The 15,277-nt window shown below is 52.0% G+C and overlaps 1 protein-coding gene across 9 annotated transcripts in view; it reads left to right on the plus strand.

The window, feature by feature from the left end:
* Window positions 1–15,277, plus strand: part of Kif21b (kinesin family member 21B) — a 47,913-nt gene that overhangs the window by 19,582 nt on the left and 13,054 nt on the right. For 5 of the 9 annotated variants that reach the window (XM_023567196.2, XM_063240130.1, XM_005005914.3 and 2 more), the window contains 19 exons: window positions 218–407; window positions 1,125–1,188; window positions 1,312–1,530; window positions 1,904–1,988; window positions 2,354–2,471; window positions 3,271–3,462; window positions 5,295–5,494; window positions 8,591–8,698; window positions 9,089–9,157; window positions 9,842–10,074; window positions 10,267–10,414; window positions 10,575–10,769; window positions 10,867–10,968; window positions 11,971–12,136; window positions 12,329–12,380; window positions 12,497–12,554; window positions 13,219–13,424; window positions 13,507–13,581; window positions 15,136–15,249. In XM_023567196.2, coding sequence (XP_023422964.1) covers window positions 218–407; window positions 1,125–1,188; window positions 1,312–1,530; window positions 1,904–1,988; window positions 2,354–2,471; window positions 3,271–3,462; window positions 5,295–5,494; window positions 8,591–8,698; window positions 9,089–9,157; window positions 9,842–10,074; window positions 10,267–10,414; window positions 10,575–10,769; window positions 10,867–10,968; window positions 11,971–12,136; window positions 12,329–12,380; window positions 12,497–12,554; window positions 13,219–13,424; window positions 13,507–13,581; window positions 15,136–15,249 — 2,594 coding nt within the window. The remainder of the gene's footprint in view (window positions 1–217; window positions 408–1,124; window positions 1,189–1,311; window positions 1,531–1,903; window positions 1,989–2,353; window positions 2,472–3,270; window positions 3,463–5,294; window positions 5,495–8,590; window positions 8,699–9,088; window positions 9,158–9,841; window positions 10,075–10,266; window positions 10,415–10,574; window positions 10,770–10,866; window positions 10,969–11,970; window positions 12,137–12,328; window positions 12,381–12,496; window positions 12,555–13,218; window positions 13,425–13,506; window positions 13,582–15,135; window positions 15,250–15,277) is intronic. The other 4 variants (XM_063240131.1, XM_005005915.3, XM_063240132.1 and 1 more) reach the window with 1 other exon arrangement.

Raw genomic sequence — 15,277 nt, forward strand, 5'->3', positions numbered from 1 at the left:
AAGCTGAGGTGGTGGGGTCACTTTATTGTCAGGGGAGCTATGTGAGGTTTGTGAGCACTGAGAGACAGGAGCTGTGTGTTAGGAAATGGGACAGGGATGGCGGGGGGCTGGGAAGACTGACAGTGCCTCTACATCCTGAAAAAGCCAGAACACTGGCAGAGTGACACTGAACCCTATGAGGTTCAGCACCTGACTGCTCCCTGCCCGCCCTGTCCAGGGCAAGCGGGTGATCGGGGAGGACGGCGCCGAGGGCTACAGTGACCTGTACCGGGAGAACGCCATGCTGCAGAAGGAGAACGGGGCACTGCGGCTGCGAGTGAAGGCCATGCAGGAGGCCATCGATGCCATCAACAACCGTGTCACTCATCTCATGAGCCAGGAGGCCAACTTGCTTCTGGCCAAGGCTGGTAAGTTGGAGGGCATTGGAGCATCCACATGGGGGCACCCTCTTTTCCCCTTCCTGCCCACATCAATTTGTTGCTGTACTTCTTATGACATGAATATTACATGATGCATTTTTATGACACAAATACTACACAAACACGTCCTCATTAAACATGCCAGCAGTGCGTCAGACATAAAGTAAAGGGTTAAAATGCTCTTGCAATACTCACTACCCACATCCTCTCTGCTTCTCAGAAGGAACCTTCACGAGCAGCTGGGTGCGTATTTTTCACACCTCTACCAGCACATTTGTTTTGAATATAAATGTATGCCCACATGTATTCATGTGTGTAACTCTGTATGGCTTTTTCTGTATATGAGATCATATATATCATTCTGTGACTCTTTTTTTCCTTTTGCATTATGTTTTATAAATCTCCCTATTGAAACCCTCTTAATTTTTTAAACTACTACATAACATTCCATATGTGATGATGAATAATTTATTATAGCAACTCTCTGTGGATGGACATTTTGATTGCTTCCAGTTGCTCCCTGTTACTAACACAGCCCTTGTACATCTGTGCACATGTTCAAGCATTTCCTTGGTACGAATTCCATTAGAAGGCCTGTGTCAGCTGTCCTGCTAGAGGCAGATACAAAGCTACCAGTCGTCATGCCAAAGGTCTTGCTGTTAGTCGTTTTCCTTACCACACCTCCCTTCTGGCTCCCCTCCCCAGGTGATGGCAATGAGGCTATTGGCGCTCTGATTCAGAACTACATCCGGGAGATTGAGGAGCTTCGGTGAGTGAGCCCCGGGTGATGTGAGCCCCAGCAGATGTGAGCCAGCTCGGGGCCCTTGGCCAGGCCAGGCTGGGGTGAAATCAGCTCACCCCGCCTCCACACACCCTGGCTCTTCCCATGCAGGACGAAGCTCCTGGAGAGCGAGGCCATGAATGAGTCCCTGCGGCGCAGCCTGTCCCGGGCCTCGGCTCGGGGCCCCTACTCCCTGGGTTCATCTCCAGCTGGCCCGGGGTTTGGAGGCAGCCCAGCCAGCTCCATGGAGGACGCGTCTGAGGTGATCCGCAGGGCCAGGCAGGACCTAGAGCGGCTAAAGAAGAAGGAGATCAGGCAGCGGAGGAAGAGGTGAATCTTCTGTGCCTCTGGTGTCTCCCGCTGCCCAGTACTTCTCCCCTGTATTCAGGAAGAATCATCTACCCAACCTCGGCCCATCCACCGGGGCTCCCCCAATTTCAGCTACAAAATCATGGAGCAAATGTGCTCAGCCTTTTAAAAGACAGACCCCTTCTGAAGTACACCTTCTCTAGTGCTGTGCTGCCATCCCCAAGGTTAATTTGGGTGGCATCTGGAGAGGAGCAGCTGAGTTCTCTATAGAGCAGGAACCCAGCTCTGTGCCCAGGCACCATCAGCAGGAGCGTTACTTATGCTGCTCCTGCTGCCTCCTGCCTGTGTGCTCCAGGCAGGGTCAGTCCCCTAACCTGGCCTCTCTGTCTATCAGCAGCCCAGAGAAGGAAGCTTTCAAAAAGAGGGCAAAACTCCAACAGGAAAACAGTGAGGAGACTGACGAGAACGAGGCTGAGGAGGTGAGGACACCCCAATACCTGTTGCAGCTTTGCGCACAGTTGAGTGGAGGTGGCTCCCTGCAGTTGGTCCCTGAGTTTCCTAGTCCCAGACTGGTTGCTATGGTTATCTCCATTGCTCGAGTCCCTACTTCATCCCAAACAGACGATGGGGAAAGGAGACTCCTCCAGGGGCTTTGCTTAGGGTACTGGCCAGGCCAGGCTGGGGTGATGTCAGCTTACCCCGTGAGCTGGGGGGGCAGCTATTCTTCCCATAGGGTATGGTGTCCCTTCCTCCTGGCATATCCAGAGGTCACATCTGCCTGGTCTCCACCTCTGGGTTCCCCTGCTTGGAGGACAAGCCCACCCCTCATATTCCTGGTACCCAGGAGGAGGAGGAGCGAGATGAGAGTGGCTGCGAGGAGGAGGAAGGGCGTGAGGATGAAGACGAGGACTCGGGCAGCGAGGAGAGCCTGGTAGACTCCGACTCTGACCCGGAGGAGAAGGGTGCGTGGGCCTGGGCTGGGTGAAAGCAACCACCTGTGGCAGGTGACCAGGGTGGGACTGCCAGTCAAAGCTCAGCCCAGAGGAAATTCAGATGCCTTTGGGTGGCATTAGGCCCACTTGAGTTCCCAGGCACAGCAGTTGTGCAGGGCGCAGAACTCCTAGGCCAAAACCAACAAGAATGATGATGATGGTAACAACGGTGGCACATCCTTACTGAGTGCTTATATGCCTGCCCTTCCCGTGCTTTGCCACTTTGAGTCCTTGCTCCTGTCCCACACATAGGTGCTGGGTTTCCCCTGGTCATGCTGAACATGCTCAGAGAGGTTGATGACTCTCCCAAGTTTAGTCAGTGCAAAACAGGGCACTGAATACAGGCCCAGCTGATGCCAAGACCCAACCCCTAAGTAGGCTTGCGTGTCCCTTCTGCCAGCTGTGGTCCATAGTTCTGCAAAGTGCTCTCAATCACCTCTTCCCCTCTAACCAAGCAGGGTCCCATGTCACCAGAGGTATGGCCTCTGAGCCCAGCAAGTGGGAAGGATGTCTAGATAACCCACCCTCCAAGCCCCAGCTCTCTGTCTTGCTTTTCTATTCTTTTCTTTTCTTTTTTTTAATCCCCAGCCCCGAAATCCTCTCTGTCTTGCTTTTCAAATGTGTTGCCCTACCTGGCACTGTTCTACCCAGCATGAGGTTTCCCACTTCTGATTACTTCTGGTCACCCACTGATCATGGTTGGCCAGAAGAATCCCTTCTTCCCTGGGAGTGGTGCCTGCCTGAACCTGGCTCTTCCTGGACCCTACAGAGGTGAACTTCCAGGCAGACCTGGCAGACCTGACCTGTGAGATTGAGATCAAACAGAAGCTGATTGATGAGCTAGAGAACAGCCAGCGGCGGCTGCAGACGCTCAAACACCAGTATGAGGAGAAGCTGATCCTGCTGCAGAACAAGATCCGTGATACACAGCTGGAGCGCGACCGAGTGCTACAGAACCTCAGTGAGCCCCTGACCCCTGCTTTCGTCCAATCTCTGCCAAACCACACCTAGCAGCTGACAGGGATGCAGTAGGGTCTCGTGTCATCTGAGTCAGGCAGATGTTGGCCTCTGGGCCCAGCAGAGTGGAAAAGATATCTAGACACCGCCCCCAGCCCCAGCTCTCAGCTTGCTTTTCTGGGGCTGCTTTTCAAATGTATTGTAGCATTTTATCAGATGAACCAGATATTCTGTGCAAAGGACTTTCTGGCTCACAGTTAAAAAGTTCTTATGTCTGATTCTGGTTCCTCTGCTACACTTTAAATTCATCTTTTTTTAAACTTTACTATCATCTTATATATTCAAATTCTTTAATCCTTTTTATATCTAGGTATATGAACATGGTACCATCCAGCCTTTTCTTCTGCATTCAGTTCCTTGAGACCAGTTTATCTTTTTTTAAAATTTTTTTTGGTGCTGGGGATCGAACTCATGACCTTGCACTTGCCGGGCAGGCACTTGTGCCACTGAGCTAAATTCCCTGCCTGAGACCAGTTTATCCTTATTGACTTCCTTCTTACATTCTACCTCTTTACACTGCTATCCCGCCTATTCATCTGATTATTCATTTGTTAATTCCTTCATCCTCTTATTCATCAAGCATTTGTTGAATACTTCTGAGGAGATGTTCATCTAGATTCTGACAGTTTTGGTGTGTGCAAATCCCTGCTCTCGTGGGTTGTGCACTGTAAAGGGGAGAGATAGAAACTCAGGACCTCTAGCATATCAGATGGTAACTAGTATTTTGTTACAGCAAGGATGGATTCAAAGTGCTGGGGACTTGGTTAGGGTTTTTAAAGGAATGATTGTGGAAGACTCCATAGAGAAGATGACTTGAGCAAAAGCTTGCAGGTGAGACAGTATTAGGGCCACAGAAAGAGCATCCTAGGCAGAGGCACAGAAGATGCCCAGAACCTGGCTAGGTGTGTCCCTTGCATATTGGTGGAATGACAAGGGCCAAGAATGGCATAGATTGTGTCAGTCACAGGAAAGACATTGCCTTATACTCTGAGAGACATAGAAGGTATAGAATTTTGAAAGGAGTATGTGGTGTAAAATTTTAAAACATTATAGAGACATCATCCTGGCTGCTGCCTAGGGGAGCTAAAGTGAATGCTGGTGATCACTTAGGAACAATTATAAAGGCCCCAGGAGAGGTGGCTTGTGACAGATGGGGCAAGAAGTTGAATTCTCAGTATGTTACAGGTTGAACTAAAAGGTTTTGTGGATGCCTGGGTGGGGAAATGAAGGATGCAGGTGCTAATGATGTCTCAGAGTCTGAGCTTCTGGACAGAAAGGATGTTAATTGAGATGAAGGGTGAGAGTGGATTTAGGAGTTGGTTTGTACCTGTTCTATCTGTCATGTCTGTTGGTGGTTCCGGTACAAGAGTCTAGGATCAGCTGATCCCTTCTACCACAGCTCACGTCCCTCTGTCTTCTCTTGCTAACTCTTCCCCTTTCACTGGCCCCAGCCATTCTCTCCCACTGGATCGTAGGTCAGAACTGAGCCAGGATGAGTGGGCTGCAGGACCTTCATGGGAATTGGGGACTAGGGACTCAAGAGATCTCAAGATGCAGCATCCCCTCACGTTCCACTAGAGTATCAGAACAGGAAGGGACGTGGGCATCTGCTCGTCCCATCCCCTCATTGTTCAAATGAAAAGACAGGCCCAAAGCATGCTGGCTTACCTGAGCTCACAGTGAGACTTCAACCAGCCTGCGTCCCCCTCACTGCTGAGCCCACACTTCTTGGGAACCCTCAGGTACACGTGCTGATGGCCACCTTGCTGCCCTCAGGTACCATGGAATGCTACACGGAGGAGAAGGCCAACAAGATCAAGGCCGATTATGAAAAGAAGCTGCGAGAGATGAACCGGGACTTGCAGAAGCTACAGGCTGCACAGAAGGAGCATGCCCGCCTGCTCAAGAACCAGTCACGCTACGAGAGGGAGCTGAAGAAGCTACAGGCTGAGGTGGCTGAGATGAAGAAGGCCAAGGTAGTCCTGAGGGTGTGAGGAGCAGGAATCTTAGAATCTGTTTTCCTTATCAAAAATAATCAGTGCTGTCAAAAGTGGGTTTTCTTCTGAGCAAGAAGCATTGCTTGGTTCAGTCCTTTCGTGGCCATGTACCCTGTGCTCTTTGCTGAGTGCATTGTCCAAAATGCAGCAACTTTGCCCCTTAGGAGGGTCCAGGTGCAGAACCAAAGGGAAGGGGACCGTTCTGCTCAGTGCTGCCCCCTGTGGTAGGAGGCTGCACCACAGGGGCCTCCATAACAAGGAAGCAAAGGTGAGGCCTGGTTTGGTGCTACTCTTGTGTGGAATCATACTACATCATTATTACTGTGGCCAAGATCTAGTCTGGTCATCTTACATGCCTGATCACATTCAGACCTTAGGAGGGCCTCTTGAAAGAAACCCAGTTGTCTTTCCCATTTTAGGTACAGGAAAGTGAAATCAATCTAGCTGCTAGGAGGTAGTGTTGGAACATACACAGTCCTCCGCCTCCTAATCTGCTGTGCGTTCTGCATGGCATAATGCCTGCCTTTTCTGCTTTGCTGTGGCTCAGATCATTCTCATCTCCCGGGTCCAGGAGGTCCTGGTTCAAGGCTCAGGTCCTGCAAGCCCTGGAGGTCCTGGTTCAAGGCTCAGATCTTGTGCCTTGGTGTCCGAGTATGTTTTGGCTTCTGCCCGGGATTTAAAGATCTGTGCCCTGTCCCCCTAAGTCTTTCTGTTCTGACCATCAGCCCCCGGTATACCCCAGCTCTCCCCAGTCCTGGATCCCTACAAAATGTAGCACTAGTGGTAGCCCCAGCAAGCTTTGGAGGTCAAGACATAGGAAAGGGAGTTCAGCAGTTCTCTGGGCTGATGGGATAGGGATCTGCATCCTAGGAGCCCTCGATAACTGCAGCCTCTCCGCTGAGTCAGCTGGTGCTGACCTTGTACACAAGGAAGAGGGGATGCAGTGATGACTGATGTCAACCCTTAGAGGAGGCAGACCACCCAATGGTCAGCGGCCAGTCTCCTCCTCTGGGTAGGCCACGCTTGGGACACAGGTCCAACCGTGGCGACAAGAGGTGAGGAGCTTGCCTTATACCAGCTTGGTCTGGGCTGGCCAAAAGGCACCTCACTTTCCCCTTCCACTTCCACGCATCCCCTGGTGGGTAAGGTGTCACTGACATTTAAACTTGTGAACACAGATTCCCGCCGATCCCCAGCGCCCTCTCGTGGTGCACAGTGGGAACAGGAGAAGCAGTAGCCTACTCAACCCATGGCCTGTGCCTGCTGCAGTGGCCGGCTGGAATCGCGCTTGCTCTCTGGTGTTTGACCCCACTCCTTCTCCCTGGATGTTCCTGCTTCTGTGGGGTGGCTCCAGCTAGTCCTGGCCAGCTCTCACTTCAGTTGGCCTTTGCCATGGTGAACATTTTGAAGAAACATTCTTACAGGGTTCTGAAACCTGCAAAAATAATCTACTGCCCAGGATATATTTGGAAGTCAGAAGAATCCATATATAACGAGTGTGTCAGTCTCAGGATTGCTGAAGCCCTTCGGCCAGTGTCCAGCTCCACCCACATGACTGTGCTTGTGAGCAGAGGGCTGGAAGTCAGCCGAGGGTCATCCTAGGGGTGCCCCAGCAGGGCCCTGGGTTTTCCATTGGAGGAACAGAGTGAGCAGTAGTGAAGGTTTCTAACCAGATGCTGTGGAGGTCATTGTCTGAGGATCTTCCCCACACTGTCCAGCAAGGGGGCCTAGCGATCCACCAGACTGATCTGGGTGGGGCCTATAGCCATGCATGGGCTCTCCTAGGGAAAAGGCACTCTGCCTCCTACGTGAGAGCTGCAGAGCAAAGCTGGGCTCAGGTTCCATTTCAGCCTGGTTATGTCCTCACCCATCCTGAGACCATCACCTCCACAGAGCTTGGCCACACATACAGATTGGGCAGATGGGCCTTTGGCCAGGGAGACATAGATAGTGCCTACCCAAGGAGCTCGTATGCTAGAGTTCACAAGCCCACCATTAGTCAAGGGTCTGACTCGTCTTTCCAGGCCCAGGCCTTTGGAAGAACATTCACTCTGGACCCCTGGATACCAAGCAGCAGTGAACCTGCCTCTGCTCTGCAGAGTCACCCTTTCCAAGCTTGTCCTCCCAGGAAGAACACAACTCTGCCAGCCACTGCTCGCCTCTCTGGTTACTTTTTCTTTCCTGACCATCGAGCAAGGCAGGATCATGATATTCCCCATAATGTCTCAGACGTCAGTGGCAGAGGAAGGGCCAGCCTCTATTTTAACTTCCCTGCCCCCTGTGCTTGAAAAGTGCCAGTAGGACTGGACACTTTGGCTTTCTGTGCTTGGAGCACCAGAAACAGGAGGCAGACACTGCAGGATGCAAGAACGGTGGCTTCCCAGCACATTAAGTCATTTTTAGCCACACTAATGGTGCTCTGAGTGCCTTGGCCAGACCTTGGAGCATTCTGGGATCCAGGCAGTTTATACTTGCTGTGAACTGTCTTGGTGTCTTCCCTGCCTGGGGCTGCAGGAAGAGATGAGGATTGGGGAGGTAAAATGACCTGGGCCCCAAGTCTGGCCATATGTCACTAGTTTTATGACTGTAAGCAATTTTTTATAAGATTCATTTCCTTGTTTATTAAACAGGAACAATAATGCCTCTCTCCTATGACAGTCATGAGGACAGTGCTGGCATGTAGCCAGTTCTTAATAAATAATGGTAGTTTTTATTGCTGTCATTCTGAGTCTAGCCCTGGAAAGCCCTGACCTTCACCTCAGCCCTGTTCACAGCTCCGGCTGTCAGTAGGAGCATGGATGACCTGCCTCCAACAACTCAACCTATCCTAGAATACCCAGGCCTGTATGGTGGCCTTGGGTGATGGCCAAGATTAAGCCCTATAGGGTGGGAGTTCCTGAACCACAAGTATGGCTGTGAGGCAGGCTGCCCAGGTAGCTTCAACTCCTGTGGAAAGGAGGGTAAGTGTCCTGAGCCAGAGTTGCTGGGCAGACTCCTGCCCCTGGCCAGCTACCTGCTAGCGCACATGGACCACTGTTTCCCAGCCCTGTCTTACCCCACTGCCTCTTGGTCCAGGTTGCCCTGATGAAGCAGATGCGGGAGGAGCAGCAGCGGAGGCGGCTGGTGGAGACCAAAAGGAACCGAGAGATTGCTCAGCTCAAGAAGGAACAGCGGCGACAAGAGGTGAGGAGCCTGAGAGGATCCCTGGACCCCAGGGGGACCCCAGTTCCTGCTGTCCTAAGTGTAACAGTTGTGCTTGGGGCAGAGTGCAGCCTGTAGGAAGAGCAGGACATGTGGCTCACGCCCTAGAGAGAAGCAGGGCGAGGCTGGCCCTCTAGCCGTATCCCTAACTATGGTGGAGGTGAGGCCAAGGCAGTTGCCTTTGCAGGGACTCCACTGTGACCTCTGCAGAGGGAGTTTACTCTAGGTCCCATTTCATCAACATTTTGGTAGCAAGATTCATCCCACCTGGGAACCCAGGCTTCTGCCTGCAGAGCTGAGTAGCCTGTGCCCATCTTGCAGAAAGGGTATGTGTGCCTGAGGGTGGATGGTGCTCTCCTCTCTTCCCCACAGTTTCAGATCCGGGCCCTTGAGTCTCAGAAACGGCAACAGGAAATTGTCCTGAGGAGGAAAACCCAGGAGGTAAGTGTTCTTAGGGAGTGGCGTGCAAGCAGGCACCTGCCAAGCAGCACATGCACAAGCATTGTGCTCCTTCAGGGACCCCAGATCCCTGGACATGGGGTGAGGGCAGCATGTCCTAGTTCTGCCAGAGCTGGAAGGGAGAGGGGAGCCCACTGCCTGTGTCTGTGGCTCATCCCTCTATCATTCAGCAAACACAGTCATGCCCAAAGTGTGTCAGGACCTTGCTCAGCAAGAGAGCAAGAGGGCAGACTGTAGACTCCCCAAATGCCTGACCTGCTCACTTAAAAAAGAGGTGGCCTTGGGGCTGAGGACTTAGCTCAGCAGCGTAAGTGTCTGCCTTGAAGCATGCAATCATGAGTTCGATCCCCGATATAAAAAAAAGTCTCTTAAGTTTTTGGGCTAGGGGTTTAGCTAGGTGTCAGTGCCTATTAGGCAAACGTGAAGTCATGAGTTCAATCCTGGGTACCTCCTCCAAAGTAAGAGGTGGCCATATCTTTTGTGTTTAGCTCACCTCAATCAGTGACCTCTTCAGCCCAAACCCAGGCCAGCACAGAGTGGACTCCATTCTCCTTCTACAGCCCAAACCCAGGCCAGCACAGAGTGGACTCCATTCTCCCTCCCTGCCCCTCCTAAGCTGGGCTTTTCTGGGCTTTTCTGCCCTGTCCATCTCTCCCTCTTCCTCAGGTTTCTGCACTGAGGCGCCTGGCCAAGCCCATGTCTGAGCGGGTGGCAGGGCGTTCAGGACTGAAGCCACCTATGCAGGACTCAGGGGCTGAAGTGTCGGCCAGCACCACCTCATCTGAGGCTGAGTCGGGGGCCCGCTCCGTCTCCAGTATTGTGCGCCAGTGGAATCACAAAATCAACCACTTCATGGGGGACCACCCGGCCAACACAGTCAATGGCACCCGCCCGGTCAGGTGAGGTGGGCTGGTGGTGCCCTGGCCTGGGTGGGCAGAGGATGGAAATGTAGTGGGCAGGATCAGGGAGAGAGAGCGAAGCTCAGAAAGTGTTGGGCCCCCAGGGCTGTCGCTCTGGGTGGGGGTTCAGTGTGGCTGCAGAGGCTAAGAGTAGTCACATCATGCCCAATTACCTTTGCCTCTGCCTCCCAGAAAGAAGTTTCAGAAGAAGGGGGCCAGCCAGAGCTTCAGCAAGGCTGCAAGACTCAAGTGGCAATCACTGGAGAGGCGGATCATTGATATTGTCATGCAGAGGATGACCATCGTCAACCTGGAGGCTGACATGGAGCGGCTCATCAAGGTAGGTGCCTCCCCTTCTCTTCAATCCTGCTTGCCACCGACTTCTCTCTCTCTCCTCTCTCCTCCTTCTGCCCTGGGGGACCTTGAGCTGGCAGCCTGTGGAAATTCTGGGTAGGGGCAGGCAACGCCCTGAGGCCTCACCTCCATCACTGTCCCTCCAGAAAAGGGAGGAGCTGTTCCTCCTGCAGGAGGCGCTGCGAAAGAAACGTGAGCGACTACAGGCTGAGAGCCCAGAGGAGGAGAAGGGGCTGCAGGAGCTGGCCGAGGAGATGGAGGTGCTGGCAGCCAATATTGACTACATCAATGATAGCATCACTGACTGCCAGGCCACCATTGTGCAGCTGGAGGAGACCAAGGTACCTGCAGGACTGGGCCTAGCCTGAACAGAGGTAGGAGCAGTGGGTGGACATGGTGACAGCCCTGGTGACAGAGTTCCCTGCCTCCTGGTCCCAGGAGGAGCTGGACTCCACAGACACATCAGTGGTCATCAGCTCCTGCTCTCTGGCAGAAGCTCGCCTCCTGCTGGACAACTTCCTCAAGGCGTCCATCGACAAGGTGAGTGGGGGCCCCAGGGTAGGTGCCTCACAGAGGAGCACACAGACCTGGCTCCTCCTCACCTGCGTCACACACAGGCTGGGGCAAGCTGCTAACCTTTGAGCCCTGGATTCCATAACTATAAAACTGGGGAGGTGACAGTGCAAAACTTGCAAGCTGGTTGCATGGTTCAAACAGGATGATGCATGTAAGGGGCTCAGCATGGCACTTGGCACACAGCAGGGCCTCAATTAGAGGTGACCCTGTGTGTCTGGTACAGGCCCATCTGCAGCAAGGCTGGACTTGTGTCTGTTGGGGGTGGGGCTGTGTGTGTACATCAGGGAAGAGGAGCAGGAGCCAGATGGACCAGTCTGCCTGTGAGGGTTTATGGCAGAACACCAGATGTCTTTTGGGGTTTCTTGGACACCTCTCTTCTGTCTCTGGCTGGAGAATGTGCTTCTTTTTCTCCTGGGGCTGAGTCTTGAGGACAGATGCACCTACTGAGACTGCCCCCCTTGACTCCTATCAGCTCTGCTGTGTGTCCCAGGAGACTTATTAGTGCGCCATAGCAAAGTGCCACCAAGAGCCAAAACAACAGGGATTTCTTGTCTGGATGCTGGTAAACCCAAGGTCAAGGTGGTGGCAGGAGTGGTTTTTTTCTGATGCTTCTCTCCATGGCCATAGATGGCTGCCTCCTCTTACGCTGTCCCTCTGTGTGTCTTCCCTCTGTGTGTCTCTGTGTCCTCATCTCTTCTAAGGACACCAGTCATATTAGGTTAGGGCCCAGAAGTATGATCTCACAGTACACTTTTTAGCTTTTAAAAACCCTGTCTCCACATAACAGGTTCTGAGGTAACAGAGGGATTAGGACTTCCACATAAGTTTTTTGGGGACACCCATTAGTCCATAATAGGGTGTACCCTAAGGTGACCTCTATAACATGGAGCTAATATGAGAGCTAAAGAGAATTGGGTTCCCCCCAAAGCCAGGAAGGTTGACTCCGGCCTTGTTCCCTGCCCTCAGGGGCTGCAGGTAGCCCAGAAGGAGGCCCAGATTCGGCTCCTAGAGGGACGACTGAGGCAGACGGACATGGCGGGGTCCTCCCAGAACCACCTGCTCCTAGATGCCCTGAGGGAGAAGGCCGAGGCACACCCTGAGCTGCAGGCCCTCATCTACAATGTGCAGCAGGGTACGTGTAGGTGTGAAGAAAGGCTCATGCCTCCCAGGGCTCCTGAATGGTGGGGAGGGTCACTTCCCCAGAATTCCCCGGGCGGCTGGTCTGATCCCAGTGGGTGAGATGTTGGAAGGTGGGCATTGCCTCTTCCCCACACTCCATGGGGTCTCTCAAACCTTTTTCTTTTCCTTCCTCCCTTCGTCTCAGAGAATGGCTATGCCAGCACTGACGAGGAAGTCTCAGAGTTCTCTGAGGGCAGGTGAGTGAGGCACTGAAGGACCTGGGCCACCATAAGGTCCCAGGGTTTGGGGGCCGTTGGGGACCAGCACACCAGAGGATAGGTTCTTAAGATCCTAAGTTCTGTTTCTTCTTCAGCTTCTCCCAGTCATTCACCATGAAAGGCTCCACCAGCCATGATGACTTCAAGTTCAAGGTAAGCTCTGTGCAGCTCTGGTCCCCATCTTACTATGCTCTGATCCCAACCTCGTCCCTGCCCTGACATTACTGAAGCTGGGATGGAGGAACCAAAAAGACTGACTTGGAGTTGAGAGGGATACCCAGGTGTGTGACCTGCTCCACTCATTTGTTTGAAACAGAACGAAGCCACTGCTGGCCTCCGCTTCCTAGGGACGTCACCATATCCAGAGGCTCCACTTTCAAACACTCTGCTTCTTGCCCCGAGTTAAAGCCTAGCTCTCTCTATCTAGTTATCTTTCTTGCAGATAGCTGATTCAACAGTATGAGAGTCAGCAATAAGGGCATTTACTTGACAGCAAGAAATCAGTTATTAGATGAGTTATTAAAAGAGAAGGAGAACTGCAGACTGAGAGTTTTGGGTGATCTGATTAGCTGGTAACCAGCCAAGAGGTCTGGATGGGCATTCTGTGTTCTGCAAACTCCAACTGAGAGCAATAGACAAGCTTAGTTTCTGTGAATTTCAGCACAGAAGACGGTCTCTGGTGGTGTCCGCTGGGTCCTTCCATGGGTGCCTCTTCCTTAGGCCAAGCTACACTATTTCCCTCCTCAGGACTCCTCTGGTTCCCTAATACAAGCCATCCCCTTTGGGCAACTTGCTCCTTCCATCCTTGTATCCTCAGGGGGAGCCCAAGCTGTCTGCCCAAATGAAGGCTGTCTCAGCTGAGTGCCTGGGACCCCCATTGGATATCTCTACCAAGAACATCACCAAGTCCCTGGCCTCCCTTGTCGAAATCAAAGAGGATGGAGTGGGCTTCTCCATCCGCGATTCCTACTACCGTGACAAGGTCTCCCGCACTGTCAGCCTGCCCACCCGGGGCAGCACTTTGTAAGGAGGGGAGCAGAACTACAGAGTTGGGGAAGGGAGGTAGAAAATAGGGTCTGGGTCTCACTGGACCCTTCTGTTCCAGCCCCCGGCAGTCTCGAGGCTCAGAGACATCCCCTCTGACCCGGAGGAAGTCATATGACCGAGGGCAACCTATCAGGTGAGAACATGTTCCAGAATCTTCTCCAGAGTCATTGCCAGTGTAGTTCTTGGATGATTGTGTGAATGTAAGGTTCTACTCTATTTTGTTGTGTACACTTTCTGTTTGGGCCAGCTGGCCTTGAGTCGCTCAGCTTCGCCTTTGGTCCGTTGCTCTCCCTATCAGGGGTGGGCTCAGGTAAGACAGTCTCCACTAGGCACCTGGATCCAGGAAGCCATGCCACATACCAAAAACTATGTGCTAATGTGCATTCAGTGTAGGCGGCTTGTAGTAGCTTCATTGGCCTCTTTTCATGACCATGGGTCCTTGGGAGCCTGCACTCCCTTTAAGACCTCATGTGTAGAAAGGAGCAGAGAAAATCAAAGAACCAGAGAGGTCAGGGCAGAACAGCAAAGTCTCCCATGATCAGGCATACATGGACCAGGCCCTGCAGAGCCTCAACACATGGCAGGGTGACTGTGGTCATGCACTTAATTTTCAGGGGTTTGGTAGTCCCCCAACAGCTAAACTGATGAGGCAGAGCTCAGTTTAACCTCTTGCTGTCTGGCCTGGTGGGAGGCAGGGCAGGATCTGCTCCAGCTCCCAGCCTGGGCAGACACCATGACATTGCCTTGCAAAACTGCTCTGGCAGGAAGGAGCTGCAAGGACATCTGTATTCCTGGTGTTTCAGACTGTTGCTTTTCTTGTGAACCGAGAGAACATACTTAAATTGCGGCCTGAAGATTTGGGTCGAACCCATGATGGTGTTCCAGAAGGAGGGAAGTTTCAGCTGAACCTAATGACAGCTGTTCAAAGAATAGGATCTGGGAGTATTTGTTTGTTTGCTTGTTTGTAGTACTGTTGATTGAACTGAGAACCTTAGCACTGAGCCACATCCTCCACCCATTTTTAATTTTTATTTTAAAACACGACTTCACAGAGTTGTCCAGGCAAGGCTCAAATTTGCAATCTTCCTCTCCTGGTCTTCCAGAGTTCTGGATTTATAGAGGTGTGCTATCAGCCAATTTTATTTATTCATTTACTTAGTAACTTACTTATGTGGTGCTAGGGATCAAACCCAGGGCCTTGTGCAAGCTAGAAACTACTGTACTACTGGGTTACATCCTCCTGGCAGCACTTCAGCATTGTGCTTGGGGACCAGTTTAAAAGTCAAAGCCACCACCAAAAAGCACAGAAAATATTAATAATAAGTATAGCACTAAATTGTCCATGAACAGGACACTTGTTTCCAGAATCAAAACTGAAACAACCTTGGCAAGAAACATGTATAGAGTGACTGAAATTTTTCTACACAAGTGCAAGAATAATACAAAAAAAGTACCAGGAGTATTGGTGTGGGAATTTCAGTGAGTAGATAAATTTCCAAATATATACTCCATGAATACGAGGATGGATTTTTAAAAGCATCTAAGACCTGAGCTTGTGATGGCTGTGTAGCAGGCTGGCCCCGTGGGCTTTATGACCAAGACAGAAAGTGTCAGGGTATCACCCATGTGGGTCTGTGGGCAGACACGTGGTCACTAACAGTCAGTGTTTTCTGTCCTCACTTACCAGGTCCACAGACGTGGGATTCACACCTCCCTCATCCCCTCCCACTCGGCCTCGCAATGACCGCAATGTCTTCTCTCGCCTTACCAGTAATCAGAGCCAGGGGTCAGCACTGGACAAGTGAGAGCATGACGGGGGGTGGCCAGGG

The sequence above is a fragment of the Cavia porcellus genome, unplaced genomic scaffold, assembly GCF_034190915.1.
Source record: "Cavia porcellus strain 051 isolate PalLab524CR breed Dunkin Hartley unplaced genomic scaffold, mCavPor4.1 scaffold_29, whole genome shotgun sequence".
Lineage (NCBI taxonomy): Eukaryota > Metazoa > Chordata > Mammalia > Rodentia > Caviidae > Cavia > Cavia porcellus.